This window comes from Microcaecilia unicolor, chromosome 3, assembly GCF_901765095.1.
Source record: "Microcaecilia unicolor chromosome 3, aMicUni1.1, whole genome shotgun sequence".
Taxonomy (NCBI): domain Eukaryota; kingdom Metazoa; phylum Chordata; class Amphibia; order Gymnophiona; family Siphonopidae; genus Microcaecilia; species Microcaecilia unicolor.
Window position 1 is genome coordinate 28733074 of NC_044033.1, and position 22302 is coordinate 28755375.

A 22302-nucleotide genomic window follows, 5' to 3' on the forward strand; every position below is an offset into this window, starting at 1 on the left:
TAACGGGAAATTGACGTTGGGGCAGAGAACGGCAGAGCCGACAGCGCATGTCTGAAGGCTGCTGCGGCCCCCCTCTTCTTTTTCTTCTTATGCTGGCTGTGGAGAGAAGCGGCGACAGCGGATAAGCATAGGTCTTGTTCCTGCCGCTGCTCAACAGAAGTGGCGGCAGATTTTGTCGGGAGTTTAGTCTTGGCAGATAGGCAGGCGGGGAAGGTCGGCAGATTTCGTCGGGAGTCTAGTCTTGGCAGATAGGCAGGCGGGGAAGGTCACAACTGGGCTAAGCCTCTTATACGGGGTGCCTATGGACATAGGTATGCTAATCAGGAGTAATTGAGAAACAGCAGGGCTATCAGCCAGCTGGGCAACATTTGGTCCATTTGCTATCCTCAGTGATTCCTGAGGGAGGGGGAGTTATCAGAAGTCAGAAGCTGGTTTAATATTAATCTAAGTATGTTAAGCTGGTTTCATATTAATTTAAGTATGTCCAGCAATCCTGACACTCTGCACATCCAAGGCTGGATTCTTCCTTGAGAGATTGGACCCCTCTGAAATCTGCAGTGTATCAGCTTGATTTCTTGGATAGCACGTCCTTGTTTATAAAACAGATTTAATTAATATTTTACCCTATCAGCAAGGTAAAGTCTCTCTGTTACTAACAAGAGTTCTTCTCTTTCTCACAGCCTGCTTGAAATCTGCCATTTAGCACTGTGTGCATATTTACAGTTTTAAACATTTCTATTCCCTATAAAACCTTTGTAACATGTTACGCCACTCAATCTTCATAAAGGTGGTTAAGAAATTCCAATAAATAAATCATATGGCTCCAGAAAAAGGAGGACACATTGATCCAGTACGGGTTTTGCTTCCATTGAAAGCAATGGAAGTAAAACCCAGACTGGCTCAATCTGTCCTCCTTTTTCTGGAGCCATATGGTAACCCTTAAATAATGACAATTTATACAATCCCAATTTAAACAGCCTGAATTAAGTTGCAATGACTAGCGAGAAAATATTATTACATGGATGAATGCTGCTTACCTTGTTTATAAAACAGATTTAATTAATCTTACCCTGTCAGCAAGGTAAAATCTCTCTGTGACTAACAGAGTTCTCTTTCTCACAGACTTCTTGAAATCTCCCATATACAGTGGGGGAAATAAGTATTTGATCCCTTGCTGATTTTGTAAGTTTGCCCACTGACAAAGACATGAGCAGCCCATAATTGAAGGGTAGGTTATTGGTAACAGTGAGAGATAGCACATCACAAATTAAATCCGGAAAATCACATTGTGGAAAGTATATGAATTTATTTGCATTCTGCAGAGGGAAATAAGTATTTGATCCCCCACCAACCAGTAAGAGATCTGGCCCCTACAGACCAGGTAGATGCTCCAAATCAACTCGTTACCTGCATGACAGACAGCTGTCGGCAATGGTCACCTGTATGAAAGACACCTGTCCACAGACTCAGTGAATCAGTCAGACTCTAACCTCTACAAAATGGCCAAGAGCAAGGAGCTGTCTAAGGATGTCAGGGACAAGATCATACACCTGCACAAGGCTGGAATGGGCTACAAAACCATCAGTAAGACGCTGGGCGAGAAGGAGACAACTGTTGGTGCCATAGTAAGAAAATGGAAGAAGTACAAAATGACTGTCAATCGACAAAGATCTGGGGCTCCACGCAAAATCTCACCTCGTGGGGTATCCTTGATCATGAGGAAGGTTAGAAATCAGCCTACAACTACAAGGGGGGAACTTGTCAATGATCTCAAGGCAGCTGGGACCACTGTCACCACGAAAACCATTGGTAACACATTACGACATAACGGATTGCAATCCTGCAGTGCCCGCAAGGTCCCCCTGCTCCGGAAGGCACATGTGACGGCCCGTCTGAAGTTTGCCAGTGAACACCTGGATGATGCTGAGAGTGATTGGGAGAAGGTGCTGTGGTCAGATGAGACAAAAATTGAGCTCTTTGGCATGAACTCAACTCGCCGTGTTTGGAGGAAGAGAAATGCTGCCTATGACCCAAAGAACACCGTCCCCACTGTCAAGCATGGAGGTGGAAATGTTATGTTTTGGGGGTGTTTCTCTGCTAAGGGCACAGGACTACTTCACCGCATCAATGGGAGAATGGATGGGGCCATGTACCGTACAATTCTGAGTGACAACCTCCTTCCCTCCGCCAGGGCCTTAAAAATGGGTCGTGGCTGGGTCTTCCAGCACGACAATGACCCAAAACATACAGCCACGGCAACAAAGGAGTGGCTCAGGAAGAAGCACATTAGGGTCATGGAGTGGCCTAGCCAGTCACCAGACCTTAATCCCATTGAAAACTTATGGAGGGAGCTGAAGCTGCGAGTTGCCAAGCGACAGCCCAGAACTCTTAATGATTTAGAGATGATCTGCAAAGAGGAGTGGACCAAAATTCCTCCTGACATGTGTGCAAACCTCATCATCAACTACAGAAGACGTCTGACCGCTGTGCTTGCCAACAAGGGTTTTGCCACCAAGTATTAGGTCTTGTTTGCCAGAGGGATTAAATACTTATTTCCCTCTGCAGAATGCAAATAAATTCATATACTTTCCACAATGTGATTTTCCGGATTTAATTTGTGATGTGCTATCTCTCACTGTTACCAATAACCTACCCTTCAATTATGGGCTGCTCATGTCTTTGTCAGTGGGCAAACTTACAAAATCAGCAAGGGATCAAATACTTATTTCCCCCACTGTAGCACTGTTTGCCCACAATCCTCAGCAGTCCTTAAAAGACAGTACCCACATTTGCAGTTGCACAGCATTGTCAGTAACAGTGGGTTACACTTAGTTTCTTTAACCCATCCAGGACACCCTGATCTTTTCGAGGGTCCCGGCGGGGGTAGAGGCAGCCAGAGACCTCGTGCTTCCCTCCTAACTCCTCCCACACTGTCACTTAACAACCAGAAACATTTCCCTCTGCAACTTACCCAGGAACGCACCCCCTTGGGCTGGATCCTGCAAATAGGTGGGAAAATGTGGGATACAAATTCAACAAATAAATACATCCTTTACTACCCACAACCTCAGAACCTTTCCCTCTGTAACTCTGTAGAGTTCTTTCATTGTTCTTTAGTAATTCCCAGTACAATGGTGGATTACATGCATATCTTTGAAAGCATGTTCTTTACAGGTGAGTGTACACATTGGTGGAGTTTGGGTGGAGCATGGGTGGGACATACAACACATAAATATGTATATACCCAGTTATACTAATATTTTGTAAAGAAAGGTAGGTGCCTACTTTACAGAATGGGTTCCATATAGGCGCCCCTTATACAATTACCCTCTACATGGCTGATCTGTAGCTAGACACATAAATTTGTTTGAGGATATTATACTGGTATTGAAGGTCTTGCAGGTGTATTGGATGGCCTGCATCTTGGGCCAGGTATTTTGCTTGAGATATACGTTTGTCATATCATTTGTCCAGGGTTTTATTGGACAGTCCAGTGAAAGAAATGGTGACACTTTCTGATACACCTGAAAAAGGTATACTATGAATGTTTGCCTCTACGGCAAGTTTCTCTTCAAATTCTTTTTTGCCTTCTTTATCAATGCGTTGCATGTAACTTGCCAAAGCTTATACTACGTCTTGTTTTCTTCGTTCTGATGCTTTTTTTCTATTTTTTGAAAAATGTTCTTTTAGCCCTAATAGCCTCTTTCACTTCCTCTTTTAACCATGGTGTATGTATGGGAGAATTATGTTGGGCGTTGCTCCGTTTTGGGCATTCAAGCTAGGCTCCATCTCTGGACACTGAGCCTGCTGTGTCTTGAGACACTGATCTTTGCTCCGTCCCCGGGCGTCGAGCCCTGCTCCGACCCTGGGTGTCAGCTCTTGAGTCATCTCTGCAGGTTGGGCAAGTTCAGGTTTGGGGGGGGGTGCTGTGCCAATGTCGCACCTTGCTCCATCTCTGCCTCTTGGGACTTGCTCTACCTCTGGACGTCGATCCTTGCTTCAGCTCTGGAAGCAGCGTCTTGCCCCGTATATAGCTGATGGATTTGTTCCAGCGTGGGCTGTTGAGCCTAGCTCTATTTCTTTGAGTTGAGCCTTGTTCTGTCCCTGGAGGTTGATTCTCACTCCGTACCTCACTATCTAGTCTTGCTCCATCTCTGGGTATCGAGCCACCTTCCATCTCTAGAAGTCAAACCTGGCTTTGTCTTTGGTTGCCAAGCCTTTCTCCTTGCCTGGAGGTAGAACCTCATTCCGTGGCTCCAGGTAGTGGCTGGCGCCGTCTCTGATGGTCATGCCTTCCTTGGTCTAAGAGCGACGCGCTTTGCTCCATCCCTGACTTTTGAGCCTTGCTCTGTCTTTGGCTGGTGAGCATGACCACATCTGTAGCTACGGGGCCTTGCATCGTCTCTGGTTGTCGAGCCTTGCTTCACCTCTGGCAGGCCACCCTGGCCTTCATAGTGGTGGTGGTGCCTTTTCCGTCTCGGGATGGAGAGCTGCTCCGTATCTGAGGTCGAGCCTTGCTCCAGCTCTGGAGGCTGTATCGATTATTTCCCCTTTTCTGGCTGTCAGACCTAGTCGAGCTTGCTGCATTGCTGGGGCTTCGCTTGGTTCTGGCTGGGGAGATCCTTTAATTTTTCACCTTTTTTCCTAGGTGCTGGGTCTCCTCCTTCAGGTGGTCAAGGATTGCTCCTTGTTTAGTTGTCGGGTTGGCTGTCTTTTGGCTCTGGATGGGCCTGCTTCCTCCATGTGTGGAGGGCACCTCATGCACCATCTCGGGATGGCAGGGTCTTTCGGGCACTCGTTCCTCGCCCTGTGTGGTTCTGGCACTGCAGGACACAGCTTGTCTGCCTTGGTGGTCCATTCTGCAGGACCTCTGGGATCCCACCCTACTTGGGGACTGCTTTGGGACATCCCATTCATCTCTGGATTGATCTGTGGGATGTAATGGAAGGAAAAATTATGTTTCTTACTTGATAATTTTCTTTCCTTTAGGTGAACAGATCAAGCCAGAGGCCTGCCCTTGGAAGCCTGTGCGACATAGGGTGTATGTGTTTGCCGATTCACCTTTTTAGGTCTGGCTTTGGCTTTACTTCAGATGAGGTTTTGCGTTTCTGGCAGATGTCACCTTTAATGGATGGAGGATACAGGGGAACGACCACAGTGGCTTGATTTCAGGGCTTCTGATTCTCTCTCATTTTATGGCCGAGTCAGGAGTATGCTTCATGGACTTAGGGTCTTCTAACTGCTTTGGTATCAATCATACTGAAAGTGAGGCTGCTGCACAGTATCCTTTATGGCAGAGCCCTAGTTTTCTCTCTGTCTCCACCTGCTGGTAGAGGGGCATAACCCATTTGTCTCTGTATTGATCTGTTGGGACTAAAGGAAAGACAATTATCAGGTAAGAAAGATAGTTTTTCCTTGGAGAGTTGCTTGAACTGGCCTAGATTTCTTCAGATAGTTCAGATTTGACAGCTTTCTTAGATAGTTTGAGAGGGCCTCAAGTTTTTTCTGCAAATATATTTAATTTTCAAAAGTGTTACCCCACTTACCACTACTCAGCTTATAAAAATCATAAACATACATATTTGTGACCTTTGTTCTGCAGTGGACCAGGATTTGGTATTAATATTGTTACTCTAGCATAGGAAGGTCTTGTTTTCGAATCTTAAAATCAGTATTTTTCTAGATGTAACTGGATCTACTTAAAAGAGGTGGAAACAATTCTTCCCTTTGTTACCAAGGGTACTACAAATTCTCCGAGGACAAGCAGGCTGCTTGTTCTCACGACTGGGTGACGTCCGCGGCAGCCCCCACCAACCGGAAGAAGCTTCGCGGGACGGTCGGCACGCAGGGCACGCCCACCGCGCATGCGCGGCCGTCTTCCCGCCCGTGCGCGACCGCTCCCGCCAGTTACTTTTTTTCCACGACTGGAGAGAGTTGTGCAATTGCCTCTCTCTCTGTTCAGCCGCCGGATTTTTCGACCGCGTTTACGCGGATCGTCGCTTTTGGATTCCCGTTCGGTTTCCTCTTTTCTTTTCTTTTGTATTGTTAAAAAAAAAAAAAAAAAAGGGATTTCGCGCATGTGGAGCACGCGCTCCCCTTTTCCCTCGCTTCTAGCGGGGACGCCACGTTGCGGCCTAGTGGCCGCTCGGTCGGTTTGTTTTTTCGTGGTGTGATTTTAGCCACCATTGCCGACTTTGACTTCGCCGACGCGATTTTTCCGTCGATGTCCTCGAAGGTCCCGAGTGGATTTAAAAAGTGTGGTCGCTGCGGCCGGCCGATCTCGCAGACCGACACCCACGCTTGGTGCCTCCAGTGCCTCGGGCCGGAGCACAATCTCAAGTCGTGTGCTTTGTGTCTCGGTCTCCGGAAACGGACTCAGGTTGCGAGGCAAGTTCTACGGGACCGTCTTTTTGGAACTTGCGCCGGCCCCTCGACGTCGACCTCGACGGCATCGGTATCGAAGGCCGGTTCTTCGGTACCGGTATCGATGCCCGAGACATCGGCACCGATGGCAGCGACCCCAGGAGAACAGGTCCCGTCGGTCCGCCGGTGAGAGTGGGGTTGAGAGGCCGCGTGGGCAGTCGGCCCCGGTCACTCCCTCAGCTCGTGAGCCACGGGACCGAACCCTGTCGGACCCAGTACCTCGAGACCGAGGGGGATCGACCTCCTCCTCCTCCATGCCCTCCGGCGCCGGTGACGTGCACCGGAAAAAGGACAAAAAGCGCCGTCACCGGGAGCCCTCGGTGCACCCTGAAGAGGAGTCGACGCCGAAGCGTCATCGCAGAGAGGAGAGATCTCCGTCGGTGGTGGAGGTACCGACGCGTCGGGGTTCCGGCACCTCGGTGCCGTCTCCTGGCCCCCAGCAGCTTCTGGCACCGACACCCTTACCGGCCCCACCGCCTTTCCCGGCAGCGGGCCTGGACGAGTGCCTCAGAGCCATCCTTCCGGGGATCCTGGAAGGGCTGATGCGCCAGGCTGTGCCGGCGTCGGGGGTGCTTGCGCCCCCGACGCCGATGACTGTGGCGCCGGCGAGCTCTAGCCCGGCGCCGGGGCTGTCGACACCGCCGCCGCTTGCGGTGCCGGTCTCGACCGCCACGCAGGTGGAGTCCCCGTCCACGTCGATGGAGGGAGCTCCGTCCCCGCCGGCGCGGGAGTCCACCGCTCGACGACACCGAGACCTCGGTGCCTCGACGTCGAGCCGGGCCCGGTACCGGACTCAGCTACATGAGCTAATGTCCGATACCGAGGATGAGGACTCGTGGGGGGAAGAGGAGGACCCGAGATATTTCTCCTCAGAGGAGTCTACGGGCCTTCCCTCGGACCCCACGCCGTCACCGGAGAGGAAACTCTCCCCTCCTGAGAGTCTCTCCTTTGCCTCCTTTGTGCGGGATATGTCTATCAGCATTCCCTTCCCCGTGGTCTCTGTGGAAGAGCCGAGGGCCGAGATGCTCGAGGTCCTCGACTATCCATCACCACCTAGAGAGTCCTCCACGGTACCGCTGCACAATGTCCTGAAGGAGACGCTGCTTCGGAACTGGGTGCGACCATTAACTAACCCCACCATTCCCAAGAAAGCAGAGTCCCAGTACAGGATCCACTCTGACCCAGAGCTCATGCGGCCCCAGTTGCCCCATGACTCAGCGGTCGTGGATTCTGCTCTCAAGAGGGCACGGAGTTCGAGGGATACCGCCTCGGCGCCCCCGGGGCGGGAGTCTCGCACTCTGGACTCGTTTGGGAGGAAGGCCTACCAATCCTCCATGCTCGTGACCCGCATCCAATCCTACCTGCTCTATATGAGCATCCACATGCGGACCAATGTGCAACAGCTGGCGGACCTGGTCGATAAGCTCCCGCCGGAGCAGTCCAGGCCATATCAGGAGGTGGTCAGGCAGCTGAAGGCGTGCAGAAAGTTCCTGTCCAGGGGGATTTTTGACACCTGTGACGTGGCATCTCGTGCTGCGGCCCAAGGTATAGTGATGCGCAGGCTCTCATGGCTGCGTGCCTCTGACCTGGACAACCGCACCCAGCAGAGACTGGCTGACGTCCCTTGCCGGGGGGATAACATTTTTGGTGAGAAGGTCGAGCAGATGGTTGACCAACTGCATCAGCGGGAAACCGCTCTCGACAAGCTCTCCCACCGGGCGCCTTCAGCACCCGCCCCCACGGGCGGGCGTTTTTCCCGGGCCCGGCAGGCTGCACCCTATTCTTTTGCGAAGCGTAGGTACAACCAGCCGGCCCGAAGGCCTCGTCAGGCACAGGGACAGCCCCAGCGCGCTCGTTCCCGTCAACAGCGTGCGCCTAAGCAGCCCCCTGCGCCTCCACAGCAAAAGCCGGGGACGGGCTTTTGACTGGATCCACGGGAACATAGCCGCCCTACAAGTGTCCGTACCGGACGACCTGCCGGTAGGAGGGAGGTTAAAATTCTTTCACCAAAGGTGGCCTCTCATAACCTCCGACCGGTGGGTTCTCCAAATAGTGCGGTGCGGATACGCCCTGAATTTGGCCTCCCTGCCTCCAAATTGTCCTCCGGGAGCTCAGTCTTTCAGCTCCCATCACAAGCAGGTACTTGCAGAGGAACTCTCCGCCCTTCTCAGCGCCAATGCGGTCGAGCCCGTACCACCCGGGCAGGAAGGGCAGGGATTCTATTCCAGGTACTTCCTTGTGGAAAAGAAAACAGGGGGGATGCGTCCCATCCTAGACCTGAGAGGCCTGAACAAATTCCTGGTCAAAGAAAAGTTCAGGATGCTTTCCTTGGGCACCCTTCTGCCAATGATTCAGAAAAACGATTGGCTATGTTCCCTGGATTTAAAGGACGCATACACTCACATCCCGATACTGCCAGCTCACAGACAGTATCTCAGATTCCGCCTGGGCGCACGGCACTTTCAGTATTGTGTGCTGCCCTTTGGGCTCGCCTCTGCCCCACGAGTGTTTACAAAGTGCCTCGTGGTGGTAGCGGCCTACCTGCGCAAGCTGGGAGTGCACGTGTTCCCATATCTCGACGATTGGCTGGTCAAGAACACCTCGGAGGCAGGAGCCCTCCGGTCCATGCAGTGCACTATTCAACTTCTGGAGCTGCTGGGGTTTGTGATAAATTACCCAAAGTCCCATCTCCAGCCAACTCAGTCTCTGGAATTCATAGGAGCGCTGCTGACTTCCCAGACGGCTCAGGCCTACCTTCCCGAAGCGAGGGCCACCAATCTCTTGGCCCTGGCTTCGCAGACCAGAGCGTCTCAGCAGATCACGGCTCGGCAGATGTTGAGACTTCTGGGTCATATGGCCTCCACAGTTCATGTGACTCCCATGGCTCGTCTTCACATGAGATCTGCTCAATGGACCCTAGCTTCCCAGTGGTTCCAAGCCACCGGGAATCTAGAGGATGTCATCCACCTCTCCACCAGTTGCCGCACTTCACTGCTCTGGTGGACCATACGGACCAATTTGACCCTGGGACGTCCATTCCAAATTCCGCAGCCCACGAAAGTGCTGACAACGGATGCATCTCGCCGGGGGTGGGGAGCCCATGTCGATGGGCTTCACACCCAGGGTATGTGGTCCCTCCAGGAAAAGGATCTGCAGATCAACCTCCTGGAGCTCCGAGCGATCTGGAACGCACTGAAGGCTTTCAGAGATCGGCTGTCCTGCCAAATTATCCAAATTCGGACAGACAATCAGGTTGCAATGTATTACGTCAACAAGCAAGGGGGCACCGGATCTCGCCCCCTGTGTCAGGAAGCCGTCGGGATGTGGCGCTGGGCATGCCGGCACAGCATGCTTCTCCAAGCCACGTACCTGGCAGGCGTAAACAACAGTCTGGCCGACAGACTGAGCAGAGTCATGCAACCGCACGAGTGGTCGCTCCATTCCAGAGTGGTACGCAAGATCTTCCGAGAGTGGGGCACCCCCTCGGTGGATCTTTTCGCCTCTCAGACCAACCACAAGCTGCCTCTGTTCTGTTCCAGACTTCAGACACACGGCAGGCTAGCGTCAGATGCCTTTCTCCTTCATTGGGGGACCGGCCTCCTGTATGCTTATCCTCCCATACCTTTGGTGGGGAAGACCTTACTGAAGCTCAAGCAAGACCGCGGCACCATGATTCTGATAGCGCCCTTTTGGCCCCGTCAGATCTGGTTCCCTCTTCTTCTGGAGTTGTCCTCAGAAGAACCGTGGAGATTGGAGTGTTTTCCGACTCTCATTTCGCAGAACGACGGAGCGTTGCTGCACCCCAACCTTCAATCCCTGGCTCTCACGGCCTGGATGTTGAGGGCGTAGACTTCGCTGCGTTGGGTCTGTCTGAGGGTGTCTCCCGGGTCTTGCTTGCCTCTAGGAAGGATTCCACTAAAAAGAGTTACTTTTTCAAGTGGAGGAGGTTTGTCGTCTGGTGTGAGAGCAAGGCCCTAGAACCTCGTTCTTGCCCTGCACAGAACCTGCTTGAATACCTTCTGCACTTATCGGAGTCTGGCCTCAAGACCAACTCAGTAAGGAATCACCTTAGTGCGATTAGTGCTTACCATTATCGTGTGGAAGGTAAAGCCATCTCTGGAGAGCCTTTAGTCGTTCGATTCATGAGAGGTTTGCTTTTGTCAAAGCCCCCTATCAAGCCTCCTACTGTGTCATGGGATCTCAACGTCGTCCTCACCCAGCTGATGAAACCTCCTTTTGAGCCACTGAATACCTGCCATCTGAAGTACTTGACCTGGAAGGTCATTTTCTTGGTGGCAGTTACTTCAGCTCGTAGGGTCAGTGAGCTTCAAGCCCTGGTAGCTCATGCTCCATATACCAAATTTCATCACAACAGAGTAGTGCTCCGCACCCACCCAAAGTTCCTGCCGAAGGTGGTGTCGGAGTTCCATCTTAACCAGTCAATTGTCTTGCCAACATTCTTCCCCAGGCCGCATACCCGCCCTGCTGAACGTCAGTTGCACACATTGGACTGCAAGAGAGCATTGGCCTTCTACTTGGAGCGGACACAGCCCAACAGACAGTCCGCCCAATTGTTTATTTCCTTCGACCCTAACAGGCTAGGGGTCGCTGTCGGGAAACGCACCATCTCTAATTGGCTAGCAGATTGCATTTCCTTCTCTTACGCCCAGGCTGGGCTGACTCTTGAGGGTCATGTCACGGCTCATAGTGTCAGAGCCATGGCAGCGTCGGTGGCCCACTTGAAGTCAGCCACTATTGAAGAGATCTGCAAGGCTGCGACGTGGTCATCTGTCCACACATTCACATCTCATTACTGCCTCCAGCAGGATACCCGACGCGACAGTCGGTTCGGGCAGTCGGTGCTGCAGAATCTGTTTGGGGTGTAAATCCAACTCCACCCTCCAGGACCCGAATTTATTCTGGTCAGGCTGCACTCTCAGTTAGTTGTTCTTCGTAGGTCAATTTCTGTTGTACCCTCGCCGTTGCGAGGTTCAATTGACCTGGGTTATTGTTTTGAGTGAGCCTGAGAGCTAGGGATACCCCAGTCGTGAGAACAAGCAGCCTGCTTGTCCTCGGAGAAAGGGTATGATACATACCTGTAGCAGTTGTTCTCCGAGGACAGCAGGCTGATTGTTCTCACCTACCCTCCCTCCTCCCCTTTGGAGTTGTGTTTCATACTTTATTGCTTGTCATTCAACTGGCGGGAGCGGTCGCGCACGGGCGGGAAGACGGCCGCGCATGCGCGGTGGGCGTGCCCTGCGTGCCGACCGTCCCGCGAAGCTTCTTCCGGTTGGTGGGGGCTGCCGCGGACGTCACCCAGTCGTGAGAACAATCAGCCTGCTGTCCTCGGAGAACAACTGCTACAGGTATGTATCATACCCTTTGGGGTAGTACAATATTTGAAATATGTTTTTTTTTTGCTTTAATTCAGCTCTATTATCTGTTTTCCTAAGTTTCTTACTACATCAAGCCCAGAGAGTTAATGCCTGCCTCTCTAGTTAAAGAAGTGATGTCTTCTTTACTTTAATGCATGTTGCAATAACAAAACTAACACAAGACTATCTCTACTTTTTTTTTTTGTTACATTTGTACCCCGTGCTTTCCCACTCATGGCAGGCTCAATGCGGCTTACATGGGGCAATGGAGGGTTAAGTGACTTGCCCAGAGTCACAAGGAGCTGCCTGTGCCTGAAGTGGGAATCAAACTCAGTTCCACAGTTCCCCAGGACCAAGGTCCACCACCCTAACCACTAGGCCACTCCTCCTACTTCAGGAAGCAGGTGACTTTTATTGGGAGAAGTAACTAACTTGCTCACACTCGCATGCACACAAAATAGCAGGACATGTTTATCCACTCCTACCCTAGCTAAGACGATGTTGAAGCACCTTTCTGACCTTATTTGCAATTATCTTTAACTAGTCCCTTATTTTCTTACTCCTGTACTCTGTCTTATCTATCTAAATGTTTTATTGTGTATTGTGTTGGCATTGTAATGTAGTATACAATCCAGCTTATAATCGAAAGAGAAAAACGCCTATATTTCGACCCAAATCGGGAGATGGGCGTTTTTCTCGCAAAGGCGCCCAAATCGGTATAATCGAAAGCTGATTTTGGGCGTTTCCAACTGCACTCCGTCGCGGGAACGAATAAAGTTGACGGGGGCGTGTCGGAGGCGGGATGGGGCGTGGTTATCAGCCGAGGAGAGATGGGCGTCTTTAGCTGATAATTGAAAAAAAAGGTGTTTTGACTGCGATTTTGGATCACTTTTTTTGGACCCTTTTTTTTCACGAACAAGTCCCAAAAAAGTGCCCCAACTGCCCAGATGACCACTGGAGGGCATCGAGGATGACCTCCCCGGACTCCCCCAGTGGTCACTAACCTCCTCCCACCAAAAAAAAAACACTTTAAAAACTTTTTTTCCAGCCTCTATGCCATCCTCTCACAGCCTTTCCCTGGGTCAGATGTGGCTCTCGGGTGCAGTACAGGGTCACATCAGCATTGCATTGTGGTGGGTGTAGGGTATTGGGCTCTGTGATTTCATTAGCTTGTGTTACAGTCTCACGATGTTGGTAGTTAGTAGGCTCTTCTCCCATGGTGCTTTTCCCCCTGCCTACTGGGTCAGAGTGTGCCCTGTTGTGTTTCCTGTTGTAGTCCATGAGGTAGTGGCCATTTTTGTTAGCCAGTTTTAGATCCCTTCCATGTGTTAGCCACGTTAGAGAACTTAGTTCTTACCTTGAATGTGGCTGAAAGAGGGCATTGTACAGCATTCTGCCAGCTCTGACCTGCTAATCTCAGTACCAGGGAGATTCGTTGCCAGTGGTCGGGCAGAACCTCTGATGTGCAGTTAACTGTGAGTAAACGCGGTTATTCCAATAAAGGACGTTTTCGGAGAGATTAGTCTTCAGGTGTAAACTGGTGTGCCAATGTTATACAGCAGCAACAAGTCCTAGAGGCCTGCGTGTATGCAGGTCCCTGGAGCACTATTAGTGGGTACCGCAGTGCACTTCAGCCAGGTGGACCCAGGCCCATCCCCCCCTACCTGTAACACTTGTGCTGGTAAATGGGAGGCCTCCAAAACCCACTGTACCCACATGTAGGTGCCCCCTTCACCCCTAAGAGCTATGATAGTGTTGTACATTTGTGGGTAGTGGGTTTTGGGGGAGGGGGGTTGGGAGCTCAGCACCCGTGGTAAGGAAGCTATGCATGTGGAAGCTTTTTCTGAAGTCCACCGCACTGACCTAGGGTGCCCAGTTGGTGTCCTGGCATATCAGGGGGGTGAGTGTACTACCAATCCTGGCCCCTCCCATGACCAAATGGCTCGGATTAGGACATTTTTGAGCTGGGCGTTTTTAGTTTCCATTGTTGCTAAAAAAAAAACAAATGCCCAGTTCAAAAACGTCCATTTTTTCGAAAATACGGTTCGGCCCGCCCCTTCTCGGACCCGTTCTCAGAGATAAACGCCCATGGAGATAGGCGTTTCCGTTCGATTATGCCCCTCCACGCCATAGTCGTACTGTTGTTTGAAAATTTTAACTACTGTAATTGTCTATTGCTTATTTTTGACTTATTCTTGCTGTACATCGCCTTGACTGAATTCCTTCAAAAAGGCAGTAAATAAATAAACTCTCAAAGTATTATTATCTTTTTCCTCTGGTCTACTCTGTCCCCTTTATTTTGCATTTTATGGGATTATATGTTGTAAAATGTTCTTCTCTGTTTCTTATGTGGGGGTTTGTACCCGTTTTTCTGATTTTCCTACAAGTTCTAACTTGGTTCTATGTAAGTTAAATAAAGAGTTGAAAGATATGATCGTGGTCTGTCTATCTCCAAAACGTTTGTGCTTCGACTGTTATTTAAATTTGCTATGCGATATTTTATTAGTTTTTTTTTTACTGTTTTAAAGGTCCTGAGGCAAAACCGCTTAGATGATGATAATTTACATCAAGTGTCCGTAAGAAGATTCAAATCCTTTTATCTATTTTCGTTCTCTGAGGTAAAGGAAGAGAGAACAGAGGAGTCCCCTGGCTCTGCCCGTTGGTTTCAGTGCACAAGCACCTTTTATCCTGAACACAGTCTCTTGCTAAGGTACTTCGTTTGCAATTTTATATATCTTGCATGGAAATATGGTCTGTCACAGTCTAAATGCTACTGTCCTATTGAGGATATTACAAAGATTTTACAGCCAGGATTGTTCAGCATTTTTGCCATAACATCAGAGATTCACCAGACCCCTGAGGCAGGCCTTTTGTGCTGAAACATGGCCGTGTCGGGTTGTTTCTTTAGCTGTCTTCCTAATAATACTTGATACTCTCCTCTTATCCACCTCACCGGTTTGTTTGTTACAGTCTAAATGCAGTGCATTCCTGTTGCATTGATTTAATTCGGTAAGGGTGTGTTATGAACCAACCAATCTTTATATTGGAAGGAAATAATGTGAGTTTGTCAAGAGGACATAGAGGGGCATAATCGAACGAAAACGTCTATCTCCATGGGCGTTTATCTCCGAGAACGGGTCAGTGAAGGGGCGGACCGAACCGTATTTTCGAAAAAAATAGACGCCCATGTTTTATTCAACAATGTGTGAGCTGGGCGTTTTTGTTTTTCAGCGATAATAGAAAATGAAAGCGCCCAGCTCAAAAACGAATAAATCCAAGGCATTTGTTCGTGGGAGGGGCCAGGATTCGTAGTGCACTGGTCCCCCTCACATGCCAGGACACCAACCGGGCACCCTAGGGGGCACTTTTACAAAAAAAAAAAAAAAAAGGTAAAAGAGCTCCCAGGTGCATAGCACCCTTCCCTTGTGTGTTGAGCCCCCAAATCCCCCTCAAAACCCACTGCCCACAAGTCTACACCATTACTATAGCCCTAAGGGGTGAAGGGGGGCACCTACATGTGGGTACAGTGGGTTTGGGGGGGTTGGACGACTAATAAGCATTAAGCAGCACAATTGTAACAGGTAGGGGGGGATGGGCCTGGGTCCACCTGCCTGAAGTCCACTGCACCCCCTAACAACTCCTCCAGTGACCTGCATACTGCTGCCAGGGAGCTGGGTATGACATTTGAGGGTGAAAATGAAAATGTGTGAAACATCATTTTTTTGTGGTGGGAGGGGGTTAGTGACCACTGGGGGAGTCAGGGGAGGTCATCCCCGATTCCCTCCAGTGGTCATCTGGTCATTTAGGGCACTTTTTGGGGCCTTATTCGTGAAAAAACAGGGTCCAGGAAAAGTGTCCTAAATTCTAGGTAAAAACGCATACTTTCTTCCCATTATCGGTGAAATGCGCCCATCTTTGTTCGGCAGATAACCACGCCCCAGTTCCGCCTTCGCCACACCTCTGACACGCCCCCATAAACTTTGTCCGCATCCGCGACGGAGTGCAGTTGAAAACGCCCAAAAATCGGCTTTCGATTATACCGCTTTATTCGTTTTTGTGAGATAAACGTCCATCTCCCGATTTAGGTCGGAACTTGGGCGTTTTTCTCGTTCGATTATAAGCTGGATAGTAACATAGTAGATGACGGCAGAAAAAGACCTGCACGGTCCATCCAGTCTGCCCAACAAGATAACTCATATTTGCTGCTTTTTTGTGTATACCCTACTTTGATTTGTACCTATGCTCTTCAGGGCACAGACCGTATAAGTCTGCCCCGCACTATCCCCGCCTCCCAACCACCAGCCCCACCTCCCAACCACCGGCTCTGGCACAGGCACAGACCGTATAAGTCTTAAATAAGAAATGTATTTTAACAGGAAAATGAGTAGTTGTTGGCATACTTGTTGCTGAAAGTCACAGTTGAAGTCACAGTTGACAGAGAATGGATGATTTATACTGTTCCCTTTTTAATTCTTGTGCTCTCTTTGGTTACTGATCATCAGAGCTTCACCAGTTTTTCCAATGATGCTGCCCAGACCAGAAGAGAAACAATGTCAGCTGATTCTTAAATGGTCCAAGACCATTCAGACTGGCCTTATTTAAAGAGGAATATGGGGAATATAGATGCCCTAGATCTGAGCTGGTCCAGATGCAGAGATGTCTGGTGCCCAGCATCCGAGGGCCAGCTGTGCCCATTCATGTGTTGCTCTCACAATAACACCTGCCAAATAAAAATAAAACCTGCGTTATTGACCGAGATTATATTCAGCCAGGATGGTCACAGCTGGTTCAGACACAGGAAGAAGGAAGTGTACAGACTTAGGAAATAATTGTAGAACTGGATAATAGGCAAGACCCCGGTTTGAAATGCCAAGATATCTGTTTTCTGATTGTTCAGAGCACCACCAGCAGTGGGCTACTTACTGCTTTTTGATACAGAAGTTTCTATGGTAACCCCATCTTCCAGCAGTATTCTAAGCAGCAAAAGATGTTTAAAAGGATTTAAAAAGCTTCTTATTACTTTGAATTATTTACTTATTATGAAATATAACATGACAATTAAGAACAATAGCACTATTCCTCTGAGTGGGTGGTTCATGTCTAATAAAGTGCTGAGTTTACCTCAGTTGTTCATTATGACCTCAGAGCGGCTTGTTTAGGAATGCAGTATTTAACTTAAATTCATAAGTGGTAAAACCGTGCCAGCTTATTGTACCTATTTTGTGCCCTTGGTGGATATAGGTGGTCTGAGACCATTTAAAATTAAAGAAAGAACATTTGCGTGGTTTAAAAGTAATTGGATGATCAGAAGGCTGGTATTAGACACATACAGATGGTGCTTACCAAAATTTAGTTTATTTATGAAAATGTATTTATGAAGAATGTCATTTAGTGCTGATCAAAAAATAATTCTCCCATACATACACCACGCAACACATAAAACCAAGACAGGTAAAAAAAACTGAAAACAAAAATCTTCCCTTCATTTAGTAGGCAGGAGCACACAAAGCCGCAGTAGTGCTACCGTTGGCAACGGTGCATTGCAAATCAGCTCTACCACCGGGCTACCACAGGAGCCCAATGGTAGTGACGGTGTTTGCCACACACCATTTCTGGTGCTCAAAAAATAATTTTATTTTTTAGCGCTGGGGCCTTACCTGGTGGGAATCGGGCAGCACCGGGTTAATGTTAGAGAGAGTTCTTCCATGAAATGGCCGTGCGGTAAGTGCTTAACTTACCGCAAGGCCATTTCTGTTTTAAAAAATATTCCTTTTACCTGCTGTGGTAAAAGGGGGGGGGGGGGGGGGGGGCTCAGCGCATATCAAACCCGCACGCTGATGCCACCGTAGGGGTCCTTTTACCGCAGCTTGGTAAAAGGCATCCTAAATGCTTCTGTTGAGAACCAAGCCTTTACTCCTCTAGAAAACCTCAAATCAGGTTCACAGCAGAAAATCTCAGGGCTACTTATGAAAAGGCTGTAGATCTTGTTACTAACAATCTCCCTAGCTGATTAGAGAGTGTATCGAGAAGCCCGAAAGCCTCTGAATGCAACACACATACTGGCTGATACTTTTGAATAGTCTGCAAATATGCTGAGCTCAAATCATAAGCTAGCTGATGAACTACACGCAATGCCGTAAACTATATATGGGGTAGCATGATCCCTCCAACCACAGCCCATAGCCAAAATGGGATTTCTCCCTACTGGGGTCAAATCTTAAATATAACAGTCCCAAATTTCCAGGAACTTCTGTTTGCATTTAGGGGAACCTTTAGCTTCTTGTGCTTCCCAAGTGCATAACAAATGTAATTGATTCTACCATTTCCCATAAGCCGGGGGTTCTGCCAAAGTCCAAGATTGCAAAATACATTTTCTGAAAAAGAAGTGTCACCCTTTATTCCTCTCTTTGAAGGATCCTGACTTGTCCAAAACCAGTTGTTCAGGAGAGTCTATTACTGTGACTTTTAAGTAAAGCAATCATATATCAAACTACTGATTTCCAAAAGTGTTGTGTCATAGTCTTACTCCTGTACCGTGTCATCCTCACATGCTGCTAGCTGCCACCTACCCGACCGTCCTCACTGACGAGATTCCACTTCCCTAGGATGCACATGCCTCAGCCTTTTACTTATTGGGCTCGTGGTGGGAACTATGGAGGATGCAACATGATGATGTCATGACCCTAGATGCACCTAACCACAACCAGAGACTTGCTTGTTTGCCTTTGCGCCTACTGCACTTGTTCCAGAGCGTGTGTTCCTGAGACACCTAGCGACTGTTCCAGAGCGTGTGTTCCTGAGACGCCTAGCGACTTCCAGAGCGTGTGTTCCTGAGACGCCTAGCGACTGTTCCAGAGCGTGTGTTCCTGAGACGCCTAGCGACTGTTCCAGAGCGTGTGTTCCTGAGACGCCTAGCGACTGTTCCAGAGCGTGTGTTCCTGAGACACCTAGCACCTGTTCCAGAGCATGTGTTTCTGAGACGCCTAGCGCCTGTTCCAGAGACCCCTAGCGCCTGTTCCAGAGCATGTGTTCCTGAGATGCCTAGCACCTGTTCCAGAGAGTAGCTCCTGAGATGCCACAGTGCTTGTTCCAGTGAGTGAAGTACTTGAGATGCTTCAGCTCATTTTCCTATGTGAGTTCCTGAGACACCTTACTGCTTGTTCTAGAGAGTAGCTTCTGTGACGCCTTGGAGTGATATGATAGAAGTCTACAAGATAATGAGCAGAGTAGAGCGGACAGGTGTGAAGCGATTGTTTACACTTTCAAGCAACAACAAAACCAGGGGACACAAGATGAAGCTAGAATATGGTAGATTTAAAACAAATAGGAGGAAGTTTTTCTTTACTCAGCGTGTAGTTAGACTCTGGAACTCGTTGCCGGAGAATGTAGTGACAGCAGCTGGCCTTACGTAATTTAAAGGGGTTTGGACAGATTCCTGAGGGAAAAGTCCATTGAACATTATTAATTTTTTTTTTTTGGGGGGGGGGGGGGGGGGGTGCCGGGTTTTTGAGGCCTGGATTGGCCGCTGTCGGAGACAGGATGCTGGGCTTGATGGACCCTTGGTCTTTCCCAGTATGGCGGTGCTTATGTACTTATGCCTTTGTGCTTGTTTCAGTGGGTGAAGTTACTGAGACGGTTCAGCGCTTATACCTGATTGAGGCCCAGATGCACTAAACGTTTTTCATCGTTAAATGAGCCCTTAAGGAAGAATTTCCGATCCTTTCCATGCACTAAAGCCTATTTTTCGACGGTAGTAGCAGCTAACGAAAACGGAATGTAGATGAGCAATTAGTGTGAAAACCCCATTGAAACGACATGCACTAACCTTTTCCGATTGCCTTTACGCAGGAAAAAGGCAGGAAAACTAACGAGAGGTCTGGACCTCTCGTTAGGACAGCTCTGTGCCAGGATAAAAGTGTTAAGTGAAAAAATAAACAAACTTTGAGCCAATCCCAGCGCATTAGCAGAGCTAAAAGCGCTGTGATTGGTCCAAAGGACCTCAGAAAACACATAAAAAAATAAAAATAAAAAAAGGATCGGGAGGGGGCAAGGGCGCTCATCAGGAGCGTCCTGTACGGACGGCCTTGCCCCCCCCCCGCTGCTCCCCACTTTCCGCCGCTCCCCCCACCCCGAAAAAGCAAACTTCTAGAAGCCCCTGCCCCCCTCCCTTCCTCACTACTCTCACCTAAGCTCCGCCTCCCGACATCCTCCGTCCGTGCCCCGCCCCCTTTTGGGGTCGTCGCCGCCATTCCCCTCCTCCATCGGGCCCCCCTTCCTCTTACCGGGCCCGTGCAGCGCCTCTCTCCTCTGTCCGAAGGCGCTGCACGGGCAAGAAGAACGCTGAATCAGCTGATGCCTGCCTTCGCCTAGCTTCGATAGAGCGTCTTTCTCCTGCTGGGCCCGCCCCTGTCTGACGTCAGTAACCTACGTAGGTTACTGACGTCAGACAGGGGCGGGCGCAGCAGGAGAAAGACGCGCCATCGCGAAGGCAGGCATCAGCTGATTCAGCGTTCTTCTTGCCCGTGCAGCGCCTTCGGACAGAGGAGAGAGGCGCTGCACGGGCCCGGTAAGAGGAAGGGGGGCCCGATGGAGGAGGGGAATGGCGGCGACGACCCCAAAAGGGGGCGGGGCGCGGACGGAGGATGTCGGGAGGCGGAGCTTAGGTGAGAGTAGTGAGGAAGGGAGGGGGGCAGGGGCTTCTAGAAGTTTGCTTTTTCGGGGTGGGGGGAGCGGCGGAAAGTGGGGAGCAGCGGGGGGGGGGCAAGGCCGTCCGTACAGGACGCTCCTGATGAGCGCCCTTGCCCCCTCCCGATCCTTTTTTTATTTTTATTTTGATTTGGGAGCCATGTGCTTGCGATTTGACTGTGTTTTGAACGTTTCTGGCATGCGCAGAGCAGCCAGCATAACGCTTGGCTGCTTTGCGCATGCTTTACGAGCCGATTACCGACGGGGATTGGTGCATCGTTCTTTCCAATACCGCACCAAACTTTTTGGGGCTGTGTTTTTGGAGCATGCTTCGTTATTTTAAATTCGGTAAAGGTTTTAACGTTTCTGATTTTTTTACGTTTGCTTGATGCATCTACCCCTGAATCCTGAGACACCACAGTGTCTGTTCCATAGAAGTGAGTTCCTGAGACACCATAGCGCTTTACCTAAGGGTGTTTCTGAGAGTGCTCTTGAGAGTGTTCCTGAGAGTGACTCTGAGAGAGTTCCTAGAGGGATCCTGAGAGTATTCCTGTGAGTGGTCCTGTTTTGTAGTGACTCGTCAGCCACAGTCTGGTTTTCCTTTGTGGTTCAAGGGCTCACACTTCCAGCCTTAACATATTGTATGTGCAATCAGTCCCAAAAGCAATAGAGCAATGTATTATCAGCCCTTTGACATTTTATACAAAGGGGAGAAATCAATCTCTGCCCTCCTCCCCTCACACAATTTATGTAATTCTACCTGAGTAAAGACTCTTCATGGAGGTTGGCACTTGTAGTCAGCCCTGACTTTGCAATCCATCATTTGAAGGAGGAGCATAGGATCTTACAAATACCATCTGTATGATCCCTCTATCTCATCTGAACTTGTAGGACCAGAATTGTTTTCCAAGTGAACTAAAAATTCTATATAACTGAAATTTGTAATAAGCCAGAAATGTAGTCAATCTTTGATGTATTAACTCATTCATTTCAACCTGCAAATGGAACACCTGTTGTTTATGATCGCTTTATGCGTCTGACCATAACGCATTCTCATGGACCGAAGCTGATGTTCCAAGTGTAAGATCTCCTGATCCCTCGCTCTTGAGCATGAGAAGTGTAGCTAATAATCTCCCCATGAAGAACAACTTTTTCCGTTTTCCAGTAGAGAAGATCAGTCTCTTATTTAAGATTAGTAAGTTTTTAAGACCTCCAGTTCTCAAATAAGTGTTCCTGAATTTAGGGTCTTTGTATAACATCAATGGGAAAATCCATCTAGCTGTCCTCTGCCTGATCCCCTGCAGAAGCCAGTCTATCCATATCATGGCATGGTTGGAAACAGCATGAGGGCCCAATCTCTATCCTAGTGATGGATGTCAATAACATTGTGGAAGTCAACAAATAATCAATTCTGGACTGCGTAGCCTGAGCCCTTTTCTAGTTATAAGATCCAAAATATGATGCATGTTAGGCATTCCTTTGCTTTCTTTGGCTGACTGTCATCTTGGGTTACATGGCTTATCCAGATCTGGATCCCAAGCAGTTTTGAAATTACTTCCTAACAGTACAGATTTTCTTTTTTTATTATTATTATTTATTTATTCATTTCAACTTTATTGTACAAGAAACATCTTGTGTGGGAAAAGCATCAATACATTTGAATAAAAATTAAAGGAAAAAAAAAAATTAACTCAGCAATGGAAATTTGACACTCAAGTCCATAAATTGAAATCCAAGAATTCGGAAAATATAGGGAGAACAATTAATAATCATAACATAAGACAAAATAATGGTATCTCTGGAAAGTGGTGTTGATATC

At 49.0% G+C, this 22302-nt stretch overlaps 1 protein-coding gene across 1 annotated transcript in view; it reads left to right on the forward strand.

The window, feature by feature from the left end:
- Positions 1-22302, forward strand: part of CAMKMT (calmodulin-lysine N-methyltransferase) — a 577957-nt gene that overhangs the window by 18661 nt on the left and 536994 nt on the right. Inside the window, exon 2 of the mRNA XM_030195805.1 lies at positions 14327-14508. Coding sequence (XP_030051665.1) covers positions 14327-14508 — 182 coding nt within the window. The remainder of the gene's footprint in view (positions 1-14326; positions 14509-22302) is intronic.